The sequence below is a fragment of the Mauremys mutica genome, chromosome 3, assembly GCF_020497125.1.
Source record: "Mauremys mutica isolate MM-2020 ecotype Southern chromosome 3, ASM2049712v1, whole genome shotgun sequence".
Classification (NCBI taxonomy): domain Eukaryota; kingdom Metazoa; phylum Chordata; order Testudines; family Geoemydidae; genus Mauremys; species Mauremys mutica.
The window spans coordinates 168,630,792-168,652,839 of record NC_059074.1 but is presented as its reverse complement, the minus strand read 5'-3'; the positions used below and the strand labels follow the sequence as shown (position 1 = coordinate 168,652,839).

General features: G+C 45.8%; 1 protein-coding gene across 7 annotated transcripts in view; it reads left to right on the top strand.

Moving 5' to 3' along the window:
* The window catches only part of SYT14 (synaptotagmin 14), a 215,603-nt gene that overhangs the window by 37,127 nt on the left and 156,428 nt on the right, over positions 1 to 22,048 (top strand). For 2 of the 7 annotated variants that reach the window (XM_045011360.1, XM_045011362.1), the window contains exons 3-4: positions 15,956 to 16,135; positions 18,742 to 18,809. The exons of 3 other annotated variants lie outside the window; for them this stretch is intronic. In XM_045011360.1, coding sequence (XP_044867295.1) covers positions 18,788 to 18,809 — 22 coding nt within the window. In that variant the 5' untranslated portion in view covers positions 15,956 to 16,135; positions 18,742 to 18,787. The remainder of the gene's footprint in view (positions 1 to 15,955; positions 16,136 to 18,741; positions 18,810 to 22,048) is intronic. 2 more of the 7 variants (XM_045011361.1, XM_045011359.1) reach the window with 1 other exon arrangement.

The window sequence follows — 22,048 nt, the reverse complement described above, 5'->3', positions numbered from 1 at the left end:
GGAGGTTTAGGTTGGCTATTAGGAAAAACTTTTTCACTAGGAGGGTGGTGAAGCACTGGAATGGGTTACCTAGGGAGGAGGTGGAATCTCCTTCCTTAGAGGTTTTTACGGTCAGGCTTGACAAAGCCCTGGCTGGGATGATTTAGTTGGGGGCTAGGCCCTGCTTTGAACTGGGGTTGGACTAGATGACCTCTTGAAGTCCCTTCCAACCCTCATATTCTATGATTCTGTGATAAGCTCTGTGCAAGACATTATGCTGCCTTCATTACCTTGACATAACCATTCAAACCACAGAGAAACATAATTTAGTAAATTTTCAAAATCTCCAAAGTTTATTGAAAATAGATTTCATAATGAAAGCTCTCAACTTGAATGAAGATTTAATACCTCATGACCTACTAGAGCTTGAAAAAATGCTGCATACCACTGGAAAGTGAGAACTCTTATTCTGGTGGTACAAAAATATCTGGTTTTACCTCCTGTAGTTTGTGAGCTATTGAATCTTGCTAGTCATTGGTCCAAAGTTGAATGTTGCCCATCATGTGTCTCAGACAAGTGTGGTTTAGGCAGGAAATTTTGTCTTTGGGGAGGAGCATGTGATTTTTTTTTCCCCCCCAGTGTGTAAAGTTGTACTTGTTTTAAAAAGAAAGATCTTTGTATCCAGTTACAGACTAACACGGCTGCTACTCTGAATCTGCAAAAAGAACAGGAGTAATAAATTTGTAAGTCTCTAAAGTGCCACAAGTACTCCTGATCTTTGTATCAAAACTGTTTGAAAGCTGCTTAGAGGTTTGGAATGTTAATTCCTGGTGGTGATGGATTAGGGTTCAGAGGGCAGGTTAAGCACTCATATGTACATGACTGCTGTTTATCACATGGTGATGCAAATTTATGTGGCTATCAAAGATATCTACACCAAATACAGGAGGCAAATATATATACAGCGTGTACACACATTTATCACGGTACACTATTAAAAATATGCAAACATTAGGATAGCATGTTTTGTAATGATATTGCAGATTAGATATTCTCCGGTTAAACATGGTTAACAGTCTTTTGGCACAGTGGGCACACAGATTTTCTATTAACTTCAGAGACCAGGTTTTAAAATCTAATTTTTGATTTGGTACTATTTTTCTCTGAATTTGCATTTTTAGTTTGTTTCATTTATCCATAAACGTTTACTCATTTTTATAGCTAGAGGGGACATTCAGGGGCGCTGTTTGCCACTACTTACTACTATTTCCCCTTAACCTGAACTGGCCAAGTCTTTTATTGTCCATTGGTATATGTGCACTAGTTTCTGCACAGTCTTAGATAAGAACAGCCATACTGGTTCAGACCAGTGGTCCATCTAGCCCAGTGTCCTGTCTCTGACAGTATACAGTGCCAGATGCTTCAGGGGGAAAGAACAGAACAAGGCAGTTTCAAGTGATCCATCCTGTTGTCCAGTTCCAGCTTCCGGCAGTTGGAGGTTTAGGGACACCTGAAACATGGGGTTGCATCTTTGACCATCTTGAGTCATAGCCATTGATGCACCTATCCTCCATGAACTTAATTATTTTTTAATCCAGTTATACTTTTGGACTTCACAACATCCCCAGCAATGAGTTTCACATGTTGACTGAGGGCTGGTCTAAACTGGGGCGGGGGATCGATGTAAGATACGCAACGCTATTTGCGTAGCTGAAGTTGAAGTATCTTAGTTCGACTTACCTGGCTGTCCTCCCGGCGGCAAGTCGCCCGCCGCGGCTCCCCTGTCGACTCTGCTTACTCCTCCTGCCAAGGTGGAGTTTGGGCATCGATTTGGGGATTGATTTATCGCATCTAGATGAGACACGATAAATCGATCCCTGATAGATTGATTAGTACCTGCGGATCTGGCGAGTAGTGTAGACATGGCCTGAGTGTTGTGTGAAAAAATACTTCCTCTTATTTGTTTTAAACATGCTGTCTTTTAGTTTCATTGGATGACAGATGTACAACTTGGAGAGCTTTCTGACTAGCCCTACAGAGTCACCACAAAGAATAGCTGTTCTCCATCATCCTACAGAACTCTGTTGCATGGCATCTTTCTCTGTGCCACTATAGAGGGGATTTTATTGGCAGAGACAGGCTGGTGGAGAAGCAGGACGAGTATGCCCAGTTGACCCACCACTATGTGAATTCACTAAATAAAACTTGAGAAAAGGGTTGTGGGCTGGAAGTTCTTGTATGACATAGTGATAAGTACCTTAGATGGACAGACAGAATGCCATTTCAGTCCTCTGATTACATTAGTAGTCACTGAGCAGCCATGCTGGTGTTCTGCAATCTATGAATGTGTGTCAGAAACTTGTCTCCCCAGTACCCAGTAGAAAGCCTTAGTGCAGAGGTCAGGTTTTACCCCTTTATCATTATACTTCTTGGAATGGAAATACTTGCAGATGCTTAAAATTTCACATCTTTTTCATCCTGTGAATGCAGTTGATATTTTTGAGGGTATGCGGGAAACTGATATTAAAGGGAACCTGTTATGTTGCTTTGCTTTACATCCAGCACATAAGAAATAAAGCAGAAATGCTAGAAATAAATGGAGATGTATAGTAAAATACCATCTGTGTTTCTTTAAGAACTTGATCCAATACCATTGAATTTGATAGTAGTCTTTCCTCTGACTTTAATAGAAATTGGATCAGGGCCTTAAAAATCTATATGCATGTGTGTGTGAAAATATTTTATCCACTGCTCTGATAAATTATATCTACGATTATTATAACTGAGAGATGAAAGAAAAAAATTCTCTGTTTTAGGTTGTTTGCTTTATGTGTTTCTCAACATTTTGATGTAACCCTTCTGCCGGGCCGAAACAATAGCAGCAAGGGCCGGGTTCAATACATAGGGGTCCCTTCCCCACAACATAATGCAAACCAGCTCGAGCCCCCACCCAGTGACCTGGGAAAATCTTACACACACCCCTGGGCGCCTCGAGGAGGCAATACTTCCCCTCTCGCAAGCACAGAGTCTTGGTGTAGCAGAAAAGGTTTAATTACATGATAAACAAGAAGCATTAAATTGGGAAAATACCTCAGCTAGAGTTCATAGGTCAAACCGTGAGCAAAGACCCACACCAGCAAATTGGGCCATGCCCTTCTCTCTGGGCCCTTGAGTCCAGCAACCCCCAAATCACCCACAGTCCCAAAAGTCCCACAATCCAAAAGTCTCTGTCTTGGGGTCAGTGCAGCCCCAGAGTTCAAGAGTCTCTCTGCAGAGGTCCCCCTCCCCAGCCTGGGTAGAAAGGGGCACCTTACGTGGGTTCGGGGCCAACTGCCCTGCCTCTTCGTGGGGTTCTGCTTCCACTAGTCGTCCCCGCAAACAGCTCAGCTCCGCTTGCTCTGTGGGCTGCTCCGCTCTGCCAGCTGCTCTGGTCCACCAGCTGTCCTGTGAGCCACTCCAGCCGTCCTCACGAGCTGCTTGGCTCCACTCACCCAGTGGCTGCACAAACTGCTCCACTCCGCTCTGCCAGCTGCTCTGCTCCACGGTATTGCTTCAGGCTCCCCCACTCATAAGCACAGTACTTAGTGCTCTCAGCTCAGCAAGTCCAGCTCTTCAGTGATTTCAGCTCTTAGTAGGGGAGCCCCAGTACCAGTGAGTTCAGCTCAGTAACCTGTATCTAGATTCTTAAGGGAATCAAAAATTAACTCTGACATTCCACAGTGGAGAGAGGCACCAGTGGGACTGGTGCTTCTGGCTCACACAAGAAGCCTGCACCACCAAGTACAGATCTCTATCCCCAGCCTCTCTCCTTTCAATGGGTTTTGGAACTCATGTGCCCCATCTAGCAAGCGCTATCCAGCTGACAATGAAATCCCCCATCACAAGACAATTTTGTAGTTCCCCATTTACCCAATCAGGGTGACAACATTTCATTCCTCCTGCCCCAATAACAACAAAATTGGGGCTCTCACAGATGTGAAAATAACTATCCCATGCTGCTTTGCGGTATGCTAAGTGGGGTGGGAGTGCCCATGCAAATAACCGAAATACCAATGCAACACTTTAAACTTTGTTCTGCACTCCCCATAATTTACCACCAGATGTCAGGGTGGGGCTCATCCTGACTCTGCTTACATCGAGAATAGTCAATTTCATAATCTTTCATGGGTTATCAGTCAGTTTCCCCTTTTGTTTGGGTGAGTCTTTCGTGCAGCAACAGGTGAGAAACAAAGGTTTTTGAACAAAATGAAATCTGATTGTGAAACTTGACTAAGGGCAAGTTGGTATATGGACTAAGGGCAAGTACGTTAAGGTCTTAATTAACTTATTGTTTAAAAATCATCTTGATTTCAAGTTGATGTATAATTTAATAGATGATAAATTTGTGTGGATGAAATCAAACTTATTCTGAGAATTTTAACTGATTTTGCTTAATAGAAAATGTGAATAATTAGAATACAATAAAATGCCATTTATCCAGGCCTTCATTATCTGTCTTTCTGGATGACGGGGCTTGGGCTGTCAGCCCCGCCGCCCCCGGGGGGCTAACAGCCAGAGTCCCGCCCATTCTCCTGATTATCTGAATTTTTGATGATCTGATGTGGTCCTGTGCCCAGTTAGATCAGATAATCAGAGTTCTGCTGTACTTTTCCCTGTTTCAGGATAACTTACACTTAAAATTGAAATAAAAGTGGTTTATTGCTATAAAATGACTATAAAATAGGGTTTTCTTTAAAAATATATAAATTATTTTTATTTTTAAAGGTGTGTGGAAATGCCAAAGGTAATATCAGTTATTTTTATTGAGGAAGTATGTGTGCCGTTAGTTACTAGGCTTCACAATTTAGAGGTGATTTTAGGCCCCACAACTGTTTGGCGATCGTAAAACAGAAGTAACCCAGTTAGCTTTCTACCATATTTATCTGGCTAGGAGATTGCGAATTCTCCTTTTGGATGCAGACCTTGCTATTGATACCCATACTTTTACCTCCCTATTATGCAATTGCAGTGCACTTTTCAATGGGGTATACCTCAAAACCATCTGGAGACTGAAGCTAGTGGAGAATGCTGTGGCTTGCTTATTGAATGGGACATCTAGCAGGGAGCATATGATGTCAGTGTTCTGGATCTATATTGGCTGTCTTTTGATCTCTGGGTGGAGTTTGAGGTGTTATATGTGGCTTTACAGGTCATATATGTCTTGGGACTGGCCTATTTGGTGGATTGTTTCTTTCCCTGAGTCATACTACCAAACTGCAGACAGCAGGAGTTCCTGAACTGGGCGTCTCTCATTATAAAAGAAAGAGGGCAGCTGACAGTGCATTCTCTGTGAGGGCTCCAGACTCTGGAACTTGGTCCAAAATAGCCTAGATACTGTAAAGGACATCTGTTTGATAGAATGTTTGGAAACAGCTAAGGGTATGCTTCCCATAACAGTAAAGGGTGGGAAGGGGTTTTTGTACGTGTCTAGCTGGCTGAGTTCTAGTTGGAATGATTATTCCAGTGCTACTGGGATTCAACTATATTGTGTATATAATGAAGGTGTTAGGGCACCTAGTACCTTGGATAGGTGTCTTTTTGTCTTTTAAAATCTAGATATATAAATATAAGTGTGTACTCATGTTTAAAAATAAAATTAAAACAAAAAATCTTTTGCTGACCAGCCATTGGAGCAGTTGACCAGACCAAACAAGACTCAGTGACAGTCTTGCAGAAATACTTCATCAAGTTGTTAGAAAAGCCCCATTTTCATTTTGCTTTAGATATCAGATTTGCTTGAATGGTTTTGTGTGGTGAATCTGCTTGACTAACAGCTGCCTTTTCCAAAGCAATAATACACTTGTCTTGTTGATGGAGTGTCCTGCGAGCCATATGTGTCAGTTTGCAAACAGATTTATGATCCTTAGCTCTGAACTAGTATGAATTGAGTTAATTGGATTGCTTTGAGGGCAATTAACTAACTGAAGGAAAAGGAACAATTAAAGGAAAAAGTGGAAATAAAGAAATAAAAAAACAAATACAAGTTCTTCATAATTTTTTTTCCTGTTTTTTGATGGCCAAAGATTCAGGTTTCTTACTTGGACACAATTCAGTCGGGATTTTGGGGCTATTTATTATCCACAATTTTGGCCCAATCCTGGAAAATGTGGAGCATCCTTAGCTTCCCTGCTCAGTATCATGCATCACCTCAACCCATAATGACTGCTATAAGTACCATAACACTTGCTTCCTAAGTAGAAAGCTCTCCAAATTAGGCATTTGTTTACTTAAACAGTTGGTCAATTTCCTTATTTCATCTCATGACATGCCTATTTTTCACTGACCATTAAAGAAGCAATCCAAAGGTTGTTTACAAACCTAAAAATCCCATATGGCAGTGCAGTGTGATGCTGCTATGTTACCAGGCCATCTACAGTATTTTTCTTTTTTCTTTTCAAAGAAATATCCATTGCCACTTTTTTGGCAAATGCTGTTTCTGTCCCATATTTTTTGCATTTTTCTACCCTGAATGTTCTGTATTTTGTGACAAAAACAAGGTACTTGATTCTTAATTTGCTCTGGCTACTTCTTCCCTACCTAAAATCATAATCCATTATTTTTGTCAGTTTATTTGTTACAGGGATGATTGTGATGTCATAAACAAATACAGAAATATTATTGCAAGTGAGAAGTAAGCATTTGGAGGAGATGAATGCATAAAACAAAGTTCCAGTTTCCATGCAAATGTTTTTGTTTGTTTTTAAGAGAGGGCAGAACCCCTCCCCCTTCTGCCTTTTTAAAAACATGATATGGAAAAACTTTCTTAACAAATTGAAGCCCAGAACTCGGTGCGGTTTGTCTATACTGCATTTGAGAGGTGAGATTCCCAGCACAGGTAGACAAACTCGCAGTAACTCAGCTCGAGATAACACACTGAAGTTAGCAGTGTGGATGTTGCAGCACTGGCCGCTCAAGCTCGGACCCAGGAGGTTGGGCGGGCTTGGATGCAGGCGATTCTGTCTACTTGTGCTGGGAATCATGCCTCCCAGCATGCCTGGGGCGTTCAATCCCCTGCAAAATCAGGCCCCAAACCAGTTTGAAAAAGTTGGTGGATATTATTACTATCCAGGCATAGGATCAGCAATCAGAGGCCAGGATTGCATTAGGCTGAAAGACCAGATATATTCATATAAGTCTACCTGAATTGACGTTTTCAGAAATTAAGGAGAAACATTCCTCTACAAAATTGTGACAGGAAGTTCCAAAACCTTTCAGCAAAGCACTTCCTGTTATAGTTATACACACATTTACAGAAGTTACTTGAACCAATAACTAAAAATATTTAAATTAAATAATGCTTGTTAAAAAAATCTTCAAACTATCTTAGTTGTCCTCAGTTTGTCACAGAATGTAAGATATCACAAAAAAACCAAACAATTGGATACTGTCTGGCTATGCTAGAAGGTCAGCAGACACTGGATGTGGTTTAATTACTTCCTTTAAATCAGGGGTGGGCAAACGTTTTGGCCTGAGGGCCACATCTGGGTGGGGAAATTGTATGTAGGGCCATGAATGTAGGGCCGGGACGGGGTTGGGGTGTGGGAGGGAGTGTGGGGTGTGGTAGAGGTGCAGGCAAGGGGTGCAGGGTACATGAGGGGGCTCGGGTGCAGGAGGGATGCGGGGTGCAGGAGTGGGCTCAGGGCAGGGGGTTGGGGTGCAGGAGGGGTGTGGCAGGGGCACAAGGCAGGGGTTAGGGGGCTTAGGGCAGGGGGTTGGGGTGCAGGGTGTGGGAGGGGTGTGGGGTACAGGAGGGGGCTCAGGGCAGGAGGCTGGGGTGCAGGAGGGGTGTGGCAGGGACTCAAGGCAGGGGGTTAGGGGGTTTAGGGCAGGGGGTTGGGGTTTCAGGAGGGGTGCGGGGTGCGAGTGGGTCTGGGGTGGCAGTGGTGCACAGCAAGGCTAAGGCAGGCTCCCTGCCTGGCCTGGCCTGGCCTGGCCCCACGCTGCTCCCAGAAGTGGCCAGCATGTCCGGCAGTGGCTCCTGGAGGTGGGGTGGGGCAGGGCAGGGCAGGCAGCTCCGTTGCGTGCTGCCCTTGCCTGCAGATACTACCCCTGATGCTCCCATTGGCTGCGGTTCCCTGTTCCCGGCCAGTGGGAGCTGCAGGGGGTGGTGCCTGCAGGCGAGGGCAGCGCATGGAGCCCTCTGCCCCCTCTCTCCCCCTGGGGCCTCAGGGATGTGGGGCTGGCTGCTTTTGGGAGTGGTGTGGACCAGGGCAGGCAGGGAGCCTGTCTTAGTCCCGCTGCACCATGGGGCTGGCAATCCTGTGGGCTGGATTGAAGGCCCTGATGGTTTGGATCTGGCCCATGGGCCATAGTTTGCCCTCCCCTGCTTTAAATCCTTTATCAATCAATTTTATTTGGTCCCTGTATCCCTTTCTTATGGAGTACCTGCACTGGACAGCCATTACAAAGAGGTACCAGCAGTTAGCTTGGTTGCCTTACCCCACTCATACCTAGCTGTGTTCCCAGACATCTCCTAATGCCCCTTTAATATTTGCCAAAAAGTGTCAGCTCTCAAGTCAGACAGGTGGATCCCATCCTTTCTGAGTAATTCTGGTGCCTTGTTGACCTGTGTGGGCTTCACAGCTGCCCACCACACCCTGTGTTGCAACAGGTCCGACCACACCATATTTACAACTGGAAAAGTTCCAGGATCTGCCCCAAGTCCCTCTTAGCTTTGATTGTTAGGTCTACCCTTTTACACATTCCAAAATCATTTTCCTCAAGCTGAGTTATAGTTCTATCAGGTGCTTGCTCATATGCTTCCACAGTGTATAGAAGGGGCATCAGCTGATCCCATAACATAGCCCTCCTCCCATGCCAGCTCAGGACTGCTTCACCACTTAAACCCAGCTATCAACCCGTGGCATGTGCTTGGAAGAGAAACAGATGTTTAAAGTTTAAACATTGTAGAAATGCCCTCACTAACCTTCTGTGATCTGAAGGTCTGGTGATTCTTCTCTCCATAATGGCACTCCATTAAAATGACTCAGAAACAGTTCCCATACTCCCAAATTCTTCATTTCTCCAGTAATTCATATAAAATGGTGAGATCTTACTATGCAGGGCCATCCTTACCCATATGCAAAGTATGCAGCTGCATAGGCTGCCTGCTGCTCCAGCCCCTGCCCTGCCTCTTCCCCATGGCCCCTGCCCCTGCTCCTGCTATGTCCCAGCCCTGTCCCCACTCCGCCCCTGCCTTGCTCCGCCCCTGCCCTTTCCTGCCCCTGCTCCGTCCCAGCCCCGCCTCTTCCTGCCCCTGAGGACTGCAGCAGGGCTGGGCCTGCACTCACCGGCAGTGGGAAGTGCAGTGACCCGGTCCCAGCTGCACCGCCGGTGGGTGCTGAGGGGCAGTTCCCCCCTGCCTCTCAAGCCAGCCCCGCCCCCCCCACAGAGGTCTGGGGCCCCACACCGCCTGTGGGGGGGCTGCATAGGGCCCCAGAATAGCTAGGGACAGCCCCGTTACTATGCCTGTGGTGGCCGCTGCAACCCAGGCACAGAATGCCTGCCCTGGGACTACCACACCTCAGGCAAAGTTAGCATGCCCAATAATAGATTGCGGCTCAGAGTATTACTTTTTGGGACCTGTGACGGGGTGTACCACCCCCGCACTGGGCCACCAGTAGCGGACCAATCATTGTGGGGCCAGGAGGCCACCCCCTTCTTCCCTGCTGCACATGCTCTAAGTGGAGAACTCAGATAGAAGGAGGCATCCCAAGCCAGTAAAGGGTGGGGTGGGGGAGGAAGGGTGCACACTGCTGGCTCCTGCAGGAGTACCTGTAGCGCCCCTGGTGGTAAAGCCCGGGGACCTGGACTACCTGTCAGAGGACCTGCTGGCTGTGGAGACCACCATGGAAGCCGAGCCGCCACCCACTAAGGAAGCTGCCTAAACTTAGCTCCAGCCCTGAGAGACATGAGGTAAATAGACTGACTGATTGTTTGCTTACCTTGCCCTGCCCAGGGGCTGCAGCCTGCTTGTTGCTTCACTCTGACCAGGGCGCTAATCCAACAGACTGATTGATTGTTTTGCCACTCAGAATCCATGGACCACCCATTTAGGTGACCCTGTCCGGGGGCTAGGCCAGACTTGGCAGAGATCACCTGCTTAACGGGAAAGCCTACTACCGAGTGGCAGAGTGGGTCACCCCCATACTGATCTGACCATACTGAACTTGACTTGACCAAGCTCGACCAGCAAGGCCCTGCACATCACAAGTGGTGGAGAATGTGGGCAACGGTCAGGTCCTGCTAAGAGGACTAATTCAAGGAGAGCTACATGTGAGAACACCATGGACACAGACCAGATATTAAAATGGATGCTAGAAATCCAGCTGCAGCAGGCTACCCAGCAACAACAACAACAAGCCCAGCTACTACAGCAAATGGCTGCCTGACAACAGCAACACATGTCCTAGCACCAAGAGGAGCAGCAGCTGATTAGGGAGCTAGCAAGAATGGCTAGTTCAGCAGATGGCGGTGCTCCTGCAGCCGTGGGGACCATCTGGACCTGTTGCAGGGAGCCAGGGCTTGGAGAACACTCTCACTGGGTTACCGGTGAGGCTGGCCAAAAGGGGACCCGGGGATGACCCACAGGCCTCCTTGGTCACATTCAAATGGGTTGCCACGGCGTCCTGTTGGCCCCCAGAACACTGGGCTACCCTAGTGACCCCATACCTAACCGAATCTGCGTAAACCGCTTACCGGAACGTAGACCTTACAGAAACTCTTGACTATGCCAAAGTGAAGGCCACCATCTTAGACCAAACTGGGGTGAGCCCCGAAACATTCCACCAGTGGTTTTGAAGGCAGAGGTATTTCCCAGGGGCACGGCCTTGAGTGGTGGCTCAGCAACTCTGGGATTACTGCTGGAAGTGGTTGGAACCCAAGAAGTTGATTGGGCCTCAAGTGGCGGAGGCTATCATACTGGAGCAGTTTACAGAGATCCTTCCCCTGGGGGGAAGGAATGGGTTCGCAGACATCGGCCAAGGGCTCTCACTGAGGCGGTGTCCATGATGGAAATTTACTTGGTTGGAAAAGGGCCCCGACTTCTAACTCCTAAACCAGAGAGCCCCAGGGACCGCAGGAGGGACCCAAGAGAAAAACCGCACAAACCAGAAAAAGGAGGACCTCAGACTGGGGTCATGAGGGCTGACTTCCCATCCCGGAGTTACGTGGAGACCTAGTGGGCAACCCTGTGGGAAAGAGGTCCCTGCCAGTGGGCCTGTGCTGGCACTGCTCAACTCAGAGGCAGATGCATTGAAAGGTTGATGTTATGAGTGCGGCTAGGTGGGGCACTTCTGACGTGACTGCTCTTTCGTGGACTGTAATTATGGCCAGGTCTGGGTAGCAGGTTCTCGGGCCCAGCAAAGGGGCTCCCTGAAACTGCTCATCTCTATACAGGTCAATGGCACCCTAGTAGCTGGTCTTATTGACTCGGGTTGCAGCCTTGTATGGGCTGATCTGGTGAAGTCACTAGACTGGACAAAGGCTCCTATATACCTCCAGTGTATCCATGGGGAGGTACAACCCTACCCTTCCACCAAGATTAAACTGAAGGTGGGCGGGTGCCAGGAGATGTGGTGGGCCACCCTGGACAAAAAACTAGCATACCTCGCAGTTCTAGGTCGTGACTGGCGCTGGTTTGGGGAAGTCATGCAAGAATGGGGGAACTGGCCGCCGGCGGAAACAAACGAAAGATCACGAGCAAGGGGACTCCTGGGCAAGCAGGAAGAAGAGGGACAGGATGAGTTCCCCCCCCTCTCTGGCCCCTCTGAGGACTCTGGACCATGTCCTGTGTGAATGGCTGGTAACTTACGGGGACTTCCTGAGTGAGCAAAGGGAGGACCTCTCACTGAGTCGTGCATGGGAGCAATTGACCCCAACCGAGGAGGAAGGGACGCCAACCCACAGCCACCCCAAGGGCCCCGCTTTGAGGACCACAATGAGCGCCTATATCAGATGACCAAGGACCCACAAACCCAAGAAGTGATCCAACAACTGCTGGTGCCATGTAAGTTCTGGCAGGACTTGCTGTGGCTGGCACACTTGGTGCCCTGGGATGGACACCTTGAGTGAGAGAAGACCCTACGCCAGGTGGCCCTTAGGTTTTTCTGGCATCCATAAAGAAGTAAGTGACTCTTGTGCTTTCTGCCCGGAGTGTCAGTGCACCAGTCCCAAAGGGATACCCAAGGCACCCCTTATTCCCCTCCCAGTGGTAGGAGTGCCATTTGAGAGGATAGGCATGGACCTAATTGGGCCCTTAGAGAAGAGTAGTTCAGGGTTCTGCTACACATTGGTGGTGGTAGACTATGCAACACGATATCCCAAGATGGTCTCCTTGCGTTCAATGATGGCAGCCGCCATAGCAAAGGAACTCTTAGAAATGTTTGAGTCGGGATACAAAAAGCGATTCTAACAGGCTGGGGTGCCAACTTTTCATCCTGACTAGTAGCAGAGCTATGCAAGCTAAACAGCCGGGCCCCGAAGACTTCCGTCTACCATCCCCAGACTGACGGCTTAGTTGAGAGATTTAATGGGACCTTGAAATTGATGCTCTGTAAACTTGTAGAGGATGATCCACAACATTGGGATAAACTGTTACCTGCCTTGCTGTTTGCAATATGGGAGGTATCCCAAGCGTCCACGGGGTTCTCCCCATTTTAACTATTGTACGGAAGGCAACCTGGGTTACTGGGTCTGTTCCCTATATATTACAACTGTGAGAGTGCCTTAAGAGGCTCGGAGTGTTTGCCCATGAGAACCTAATGAAAGCACAACAGACTCAGGAGCAGAGGTACAATCAGGGTGCCCATCTGCGGACCTTCAAACCTGATGATCGTGTCTTGTTGCTACTCCCATCATCTGAGTCCAAACTGTTAGCCAAATGGCAGGGACCGTTTGAAGTAGTCTGAAGGGTGGGACTAGTAGATTACGAGGTCCAGTTGCCCAGATGGTGGCACGAGACGTGGGTGTACCACGTCAACCTCCTAAAGGCCTTGAAAGCCCAGGAGGGCATGCTAATTGCTCCTTACCTAACTGACCCAGAATTAGGGCCAGACGCTTTGAGCCTCCCTGACGCAATGACGATTGACATGGGGCAGGAGCCCAATGAAGAAAGACGGCAACAACTACAACAACTGATCCTGTCTTTGTCAACCGTTCTGTCACCCTGCAGACTAAGATGGCATACCATCACATAGCCACCAGCCCAGGACAGAAAGTGGGGGATCATCACTGACGGTTGCCCCGGAAGATGTGGGGGATCGTAAAGGAAGAACTTGAGCTGATGCTAGCCTTGGGGGTTGTGGAGAAATCCCATAGTGAGTGGAGGAGTCCTATTGTCCTTGTACCCAAGCGAGACAGATCCATGAGGTTCTGCATAGATTTTCAGAAAGTAAATGTGATCTCCAGGTTTCATGCATACCCTATGCCACGGGTAGATGAGTTACTGGAATGGTTGGGGAATGCCAAGTTCATATCTACTTTTGATCTCACAAAAGGATACTGGAAAATCCCCCAGCATCCCGGTGGAAGTCAGCTTTTGACACACCATTCGGCCTCTTCCAATTGACGACCATGCCATTAGGGCTACATGGGGCTGCTGCGGCCTTTCAGAGATTTATGGACCAGTTACTGCGGCCACATGAGCAATATGCGACCACCTATACTGACGATATAGTGATATACAGTACCAACTGGGAGGACCATCTTGGACACCTCACTGATGTGCTGCAAGCCCTTGGAGAAGCTGGGTTGACGGCCAAGCCCTCCAAGTGTCACCTAGGGCAAAAGGAGCTAACGTATCTGGGGTACACGATGGGGTGGGGACAGCTGCGCCCACTCGTGGATAAGGTCCAAGCCCTGAAGGACTGTCCAAACCCCACGACCAAGAGGCAGATGAGACAGTTTCTAGGCCTGGCCGGCTACTACAGGTGCTTTGTCCTGGAGTTTGCCATATTAGCAGCACCCCTAACAGACCTGATAAAAAATTCCCAACCTAAGAGGGTACAGTGGTCCCGGGACTGCAAGTATGCTTCCAACGCCTTGCAGTCACGGTTAAGTCAGGAGCTGGTTCTTTTTCACCCAGATTTTGCAAAAAGGTTTATACTCCAGACTGACGCTTCAGAGGTAGGCCTGAGAGCCATCCTATCGCAAGAGCATCATGGAGAGTAACACCTGGTGCTTTATCTGAGTAGGAAGTTATTCCCTCGCGAGACCAGGTACTCAACGATTGAGAAAGAGGCACTGGCTGTGAAATGGGCCATTGAAGCACTACAATACTACCTCCTTGGGAACCACTTCCAGCTCATCACAGATCATGCATCCCTCCGATGGCGCCTTTCTATGAAAGACACTAATTCCAGGATTATGAGGTGATACTTTGCCCTCCAACCCTACAATTTTGAGGTACTTCACTGCCCGGGCTGAGTCCATGCAAATGCAGACTTCTTTTCCCAGGTAGGAGGGGAAGGGGGTAAACGGGGACTGCCATCTGGTCCAGACTTGAGGGCAAGGGTGTGTGACGGGGTGTACCAGCCCTGCAGTGGGCTGCCAGGGGCAAACCACTCATTGTGGGCCCAGGAGGCCACATCTCCTCTTCCCTGCTGCACATGCTCCAAGTGGAGAACTCACATAAAAGGAGGCAGCCCAGGCCAATCAAGGGAGGGGAGGGGGGAGAAAGGGAGCACTTCCCTGGCTCCTGCAGGGGTACCTGTATTGCCCCTGGCGGTAAAGCCTGGGGACCTGGACTACCTGCCAGATGACCCGCTGGCCACGGAGACCGCCGTGGAAGCCGAGCCCCTGCCCACTGAGGAAGCTGCCTAAACTTTTCTCCAGCCCTGAGAGACATGAGGTCTATAGACTGATTGTTTGCTTACCTTGCCCTGCCCTGCCCTGGGGTTGCAGCCTGCTTGCTGCTTCGCCCTGGCCAGGGGGCTAATCCCACAGACTGTTTTGCCGCTCAGAATCCATGGACCACCCGTTTGGCCTGGCCCCTGGACAGGGTCACCCACACTTGGCAGAGATCACCCGCTTAAAGGGAAAGTCTGTGACTGAGCGGCGGAGCGGGCCACCCACATACTGGACTGACGGGGGTGCCCCAACGCGACCAGCAAGGCCCTGCCTGTCATAGGCCCCTCTACCTCTCCTAATTAAGCCCAGTAGCTCCTGAATCTTATCCTTAGAGAGTCGCAATATACCTGCCAGTGTGTCTATCTAAATCCCCAGGAAGATTAGTATAGTGGAAGGTCCCTCTGTTTTTTTCCTTCACTAGGGCTACCCCAAGTTCTTAAGCAATGGCTTGAAAGGTGTCCATCAGGTTAACACAACCATCCAAATTCGCCCTGCCCGCAAACAAAAAGTTCTCTGAGTAATGCACTACTTGCTGTAAACTACTTCCTGCATCTCTGCACGTTGAAGCATTGTACTAAATTTCTCAAATGCTGAACAGAAATATTGCACATTCCATAGGCATAGCTTTATCAAAATAAAATTGTTCCTTGAATGAGAAATCCAAGAGTATGAAGTAGAAGGATGCTACTGATCAAAGCTAAGAGGGACTTGGGGGCAGATCCTCGAACTTTTCCCAGGAGTAAAAATTGTATGGGAGGACATGCTGCAACGCAGGGTGTGGTGGGAAGCTTTGAAGCCCCCAAAGGTGAACAAGACTAGGAGGCACAGTATCTGAATAGGTCAATTATTTCATTCCATGCAAGAGCCTCTCCTATCCCAGTTGGTTGATATGTTTAATTATAATAGCAGTGGAATTTGTTTTGGATAGGTAAAAGGTGTAATAAAATTGTTTAATCTCTAGGAAGTGAGAGAACAGAAAAGGAAAAGTAGTCAAAGGTCAAGCTTCTGACGTGTGCAAGTAATAGAGAGAAGTGGGGTCCAATAACCCATAGGTCAGGCCCTCAAAGTATCATTCTCTCTGTGCTTCCAGCATCAGGAAGATCAGGTTCCTGGGAGAGGCTGAAGAAGAAAAAACATAGAATTGTAGAGACAGACATGTGAAGCTGAGGGCCAAGCAGCAGTCCAGAACTGTCAAAGCTGAGAAGCGGAATAGCAGGCTAAGGATAGTGGTGATGAGAGAGCCCGAGGGAGTCTGGTAAAATAGAGAACAGTATGTATTATTGTAGCTATACAGTTGTGTCTGGAACTTAACAAAACAGTGTAATAGACAGGTTTTTTTACTTTAAATAAATGGTAAATACATAGCTTTAGTTTATATTCACTTTCAAGACATATTTCTATTAAATTAATTATTTTTGATCAGTAGTGTTTGTTGCCAGGGTAATACAACTTATAATACAGAGGGATGCCATGTCTTAAGTTAGACAGTGAAGAATGGTATTATAGCTTCTTTACAAAATTAATTGGGGTTCTTGAGCTAATAGAAAGAGGTGATATGACAGGGTTTTTTTTTTGTTTTTTTTTGGAAATGTTTTCTGCCTTTTAATCCATCCAATCCTCCTTTTAGTTTTAGGTTGTTTATGTTCCCAACACCCTCTAGAGGCGAGCAATACAGCTTCTGGGATGTTCAGAGGTGGTTGCTTGAGAATTATGCAAGATGCTGCCTTCTTCTAGGTCCCTAGCATGTTACCTGTTCAGGGAACTCAAGATTAAGGTTGAGAAGAACTTGGATATTTACTTGGCTGTATGCTGCACTGCAGCAAGGCTGCTTGGCCAATTTTTAGTTAGCTATTATTAGACTGTGACGGGATCCCCGGGTGCAGCCTGGGACTGTGGGACCACTGAGCCCGCTTACCTCTCAGCCTGGGCTGTCTCTCACAATGCTTTGCTAATGACAAGCAGTAAACTCCTCCAGGCGTTGTGATCACTCAGCACAACAGCATGTGGAGCCCCACACCTAGCTAGATTGCATGAATGCTCCCAGAGCCACTCATGGATTACTCAGAGAAAGGCGCCAGCCAAATCTCTCCCAGCCTTGCACCTCAGGAATATACCATCTTGCACTGCTCAAGATGAGCAGTGCAAATTTATTAATTGGTTCACCACTTCATCAATGGAAAGTGGATATACACCAGCCTTTGCAAACCGGAGCAGATTTGCCACACACTTCAGGCAAACTCACTGATAAAGATAAACAATAAAAAGTTTATTGACCACACAAGGTAGATTTTAAGTGATTATAACGTAAAAAGTCAGAGTTAGTTATCACAAGAAAAGAAAATATAAGCACGCAGTCTAAACTATCAATCCTATTAGGCTGGGCATCTAGATTCAGCAGTTTTTCTCATCCCATTGGATATTGCAGTCGTTAATATTCAGGTTTGTCCCTTAAACCTGGGCCAGTCTCCTCTGTTGGAGTCTTCAGTCTTTTGAGTGTCTTTTTTGCTTGCAGCATAGGAGGGGGAAGGAGAAAGGCGAAGCATGGGGCCTCTGTGTTCTGTTTTATACTCTTAGTCCTTGTTTTATACACAAGTCCAGGCATATCTAGTGGGCATTGCTGAATCCCCAGGCAAGGTTCAGCAATTTGCCTGGTGTGGCCTTATGTAGGTGAGTCGTTGAATTGTAGCTCCCTTGTTAGATAATTGCTGTTGAAGGGTTTGACACCCACCTGGGTGTTGGTTACTTTCCTTGGTATTGTCCCCGGAGAGCTAGTATCTGGGCACCTCCCAGACCCACAGCATATTTTAGTGACTACCATACAACACAAGTCTCATAACTTCATATACACTAATGATATACATATTTCAATAGAACAGTGACTTTCAGCAGATCATAACCTTTACCCTGATACCTCACATGGCCTGTTTTATATGCAATATCATGATTATATATAAATGAGAAATATGGGGGTTAGAGGATGCTCCCCCAAGGTATAGAATGTTACAGACATACTGGTATTTTAATTAAGCTTTGAACTCTTTCATGCATTTTTTTTCAGTGTGTGTGAAATTCAAGCTGTTTATTTTACTGGATTGTAAATTAAAAAAAATGATAAATATATTTTACAAACTATTACTTTACCCCATGAAAGTTATTCTAAAAACAAATTGACTTTTTCTCCAAGATTTTAAGGGACACTATCAATTCTGAAATATAGTCCATTTTTAATGAATGAGGTAAAAGTAGTTTTGGGTATGTCACCAGGTCCTGAGTAGCTTGGTGAATTTTTGTGGTCTTGCTATCCTTTTTTGTTAATAAATTACCCTTTTTTTCCCCTTCCCTTTTCTGTTGCTGTGAGAGACCTACACAAGCAGGAGAAACTTCAGCAAACTGTTTATAGAGCAGAAAGAGAGAGAGAGTGAAACTGACTATACACGCAGTGCTGTCAAATGCGCAGCATAAAGACGCTGTGAAAATACTGAAATCATTTATTTAACTCAAGTAAAGTAATGCTAAATGTCACTTAACAATAGCTGTTTAAAATAAAATCCAACTGAAGCACGATTTTATGTTTTTAAGTAGTCATTGTCCCTTTAAATATTCAAGGCAATATTATTTCCTGATTTTTATCTTTTTTGGTTGTGAAGTTACCAAGATGTATCTGTGTTTCATCTCATTCATATATAATATGTACAAAAAAAATCCATTCACACTTCTTTGTGAATCTCATTTTTTACTAGAGACATTTATTGAGTGGTAGAATCAAACTATTTATGAAACTCAAAGAACATTTTATTTTTTATGACACAGTCTACATTAAAAAATAGACTTTTTAAAAAGTAATTCTTCCTTTTGTTTCCCCTTCCTCTCATTCAGTTGGTGCTTATAGTTAGAGCTCAAGAGAAAGAGGAGACTGCAGAGCATGACAAGCTTCTTTAACTTAGGTAACATGACTAAAAAGTGAAACAAAATGTAATTATCTCATGTTACTGTTCAGTGTGTAGTTCATAAATATTGAAGATACAAAGGTTACCAGCTTTCCTTTGTTGCTTTAAGTATGGATAAAAACCCTTGAACTAAAAACAAAATACAATTTTTGAAATAATAATCTTATAGCACTTTCAGAAGACAGCAATAATCGGTTCATTAGATGATTGCAAAGCAGAAATCTATCTTATATTTGTTTTTGTAATAAATGTCCTGTATGAAAATCTATAATTAATTATCCCACGAGTACCAAACCTATAACTGAGGTTTTGATGTTCAGAGAATATCTCTAAGCCTTTAGAAAACTGAAGGTTAAAGTTTTTATATTTAAAAATATTAAGATATTAAATTGTTTTGCTGTTGACTATTTTACTATGAATCTATGGAACAACTAATCTATACCCAGATATTTTTGGAGCAGTGAAATATTGACTTGAAACACAAATACTGTTCTTTGAGGTGCATTCTTGTATATCCCACATATGAGGTGCATTCTTGCTGAGGCTGCAGAGCTTTTGAATCTTCCGGTAAGTAGTGCCTGTTGTGGTCATGCAGCCGCAATCACTTCAGTTCCTTCTTTTCTACAGCAAGCTGCAGGTATAGGAATGTTGCTGTATCCAAAGTCTAACCTCCTGCCTTCCCCCCTCTTCCAGAATATATTTGTGTAAATAGTTATTAGATTTAGTTTTAGATCAATTTTTGGTAGCATTTGAGCCATTGCAAAGATTAGTTCCGAGAGTTTTTCAGGTTCAGTTCTGGATGTCATGGCTGACCCAGCTTCCAAGAAGGCCAGTTTTAAATGATTTTCATTGTACCCCTCCATTTTCCCACAGTCCAATATACACACTTGTCTAATTTGCTTCAGGGAAGGCCATTCTCCAGGTCAGTGCTTGATGTGGTGGGCCCTTATGCCACAAGCCCATAGAGCAGGGGTAAGCAATCTATGGCATGTGTGCCGAAGGCGGCACACGAGCTGACTTTCAGTGGCACTCACATTGTCCGGGTCCTGGCCACCGGTCCAGGGGGCTTTACACTTTAATTTAATTTTAAATGAAGCTTCTTAAACATTTTAAAAGCCTTATTTACTTTACATAGAACAATAGTTTAGTTATATATTATAGACTAATAGAAAAAGACCTTCTAAAAACATTAAAATGTATGACTGGCACGCAAAACCTTAAATTAGAGTGAATAAATGAAGACTTGGCACACCACTTCTGAAAGGTTGCAGACCTCTGCCATAGAGATAGAGACAGGTTCTTCAGTGCCTTGATGGCATCGGATTTGGCAGGTTTAATGAGAGACCAGTTGGAGTCTTCATTCCAGTTACCACCTGTTCTTCCCCTCCCATTAGGGGACTATTGGTTGTTGGACTTTGGAAATAATCCAATTTGATTGCACATTGGAGGTTCCACCCCAAACCACATACAGCCCACCTTCCCTGTTACTTTTCATATTCCTCTGAAATACTGAGAGAGACTGCTCAGAGAAGAGATGGGTTCCTTTATTAAGGCTGGAAGCTGACGAAGACATGCTAAAGCAGCATAGAGGAAGACTGCCACTCTAGGTACTTATTCATCCCACAACAGAAAGAGAGCCTTCACCCCATCATATGCTGAAGAAACTGAAGAGTTACATCAGAAAGTTAAAATTCCATATGCAGACTTCGGCTGTGGAACTGGTGCATTTGACATCACGTATCTTTCACAGAGATTCACCTTTTAGGTCTCCAGAATGCTCTAGCAGACAGTCTGTGCAGACATTTTCCAGCAGACCACAAGTGGCCAATGAAAGATTCTGCGATTCACCCATTTTTTTCAGGATTTAGGTAATCCTTTAATAGACCTGTTTGTGACAGATGAAAACAACATGTGTCTTAGTTTTTGCTCCAGATGGAGTCAGAGCCCAGGATTTCACATGCATGCTCATTCACTAAGCCTTGGTACTGAATGTATGCATACCAATTTCTCTGATTCCTAAGGTACTCAGAAAGATGAGACCAATTGCTGTCTGGTTCATCATGAGACCTCCTGCCAGGCTAAGGCAGCTTTGGTACTTGGAGTTGATGCTCTTAGTGATTCATCCTCCAAGACCCTTACCCCTACTACCAGACTTAACATCCCAGGACAAACAGAGTTATCTGATTTATGAACCTAGTCTCTCTCCATCTTGCTGCCTGGCTACTGTATGAATGTCAGACATAGAGACGTCATGCTCCTCAGATGTCCAGAACATTTTGACTAATAGTAGGAAGGATTCCACCAGACAAATGTATGCTGTTAAGTGGAGAAGGTTTATATCTTGATGTGAACAACATCAGTTATATCTTATTGACTCACAGATTCTTATTATCTTGGACTATTTCCTCTCTTTAAAGAAACCTGGACTCTTGATTAGCTCTGTTTAAAGTACATTTCTGCATATCACCCTACCACCAAAGCTACACAGTCTTTTCCAGGACTTTTCCAGTGTGACTAAATTCCTGAGGGTCTTACTCAGGTTTTCCCACCGGTGAGAGAACCTGCTGCTTCTAGTACCCAGAACTTTAATATGGTTCTGGCAGATTTAATGGGCCCCACATTTGAACCTCCTAGCAACTTGTTTTGTACTACGCTGATCTCTTTTGGTAGCTATTATGTCAGCTAGAAGAATTGGGAACATATAGGCTCTCGTGGCAGGACCTCCCTATACTGTATTCCATGCAGATAAGGGGTCTCTCAGCCCCCCACCCCAAACTGCAACCCAGGAGAGTCACAGACTTCTTTTAAATGAAATGACCTGTCTGTCTATATTCTTTCCCAAATCCATTCTAATCAAGGAGAGTCTAGGTTGCGCACCCTAGATGCTCATAGGGCCCTAGCTTTTTATGGTAGATAGGTTGGTGTATCAATGGTTATTAGCCAGATGGTCAGGGATGCAATCCTATGGTCTGGGTGTCCCTAACTTCTGATTTCCAGAAGCTAATACAGGGGACGGATCACTCAATGATTGCCTGTTCTGTTCATTCCCTCTGAAGCACCTGGCATTGGCCACTGTTGGAAGACAGAATACTGGGCCAGATGGACCATTGGGCTGATCCAGTATGACCGTTCTTATGTGCAAAGAACCAAACCCGTCAGGGCTTCCTCATAACTGTTGTAGAGTATTTGCTGAAAGAATGAAGGGTCAACCTGTTCCAGCCCAGAGATTATCAGGG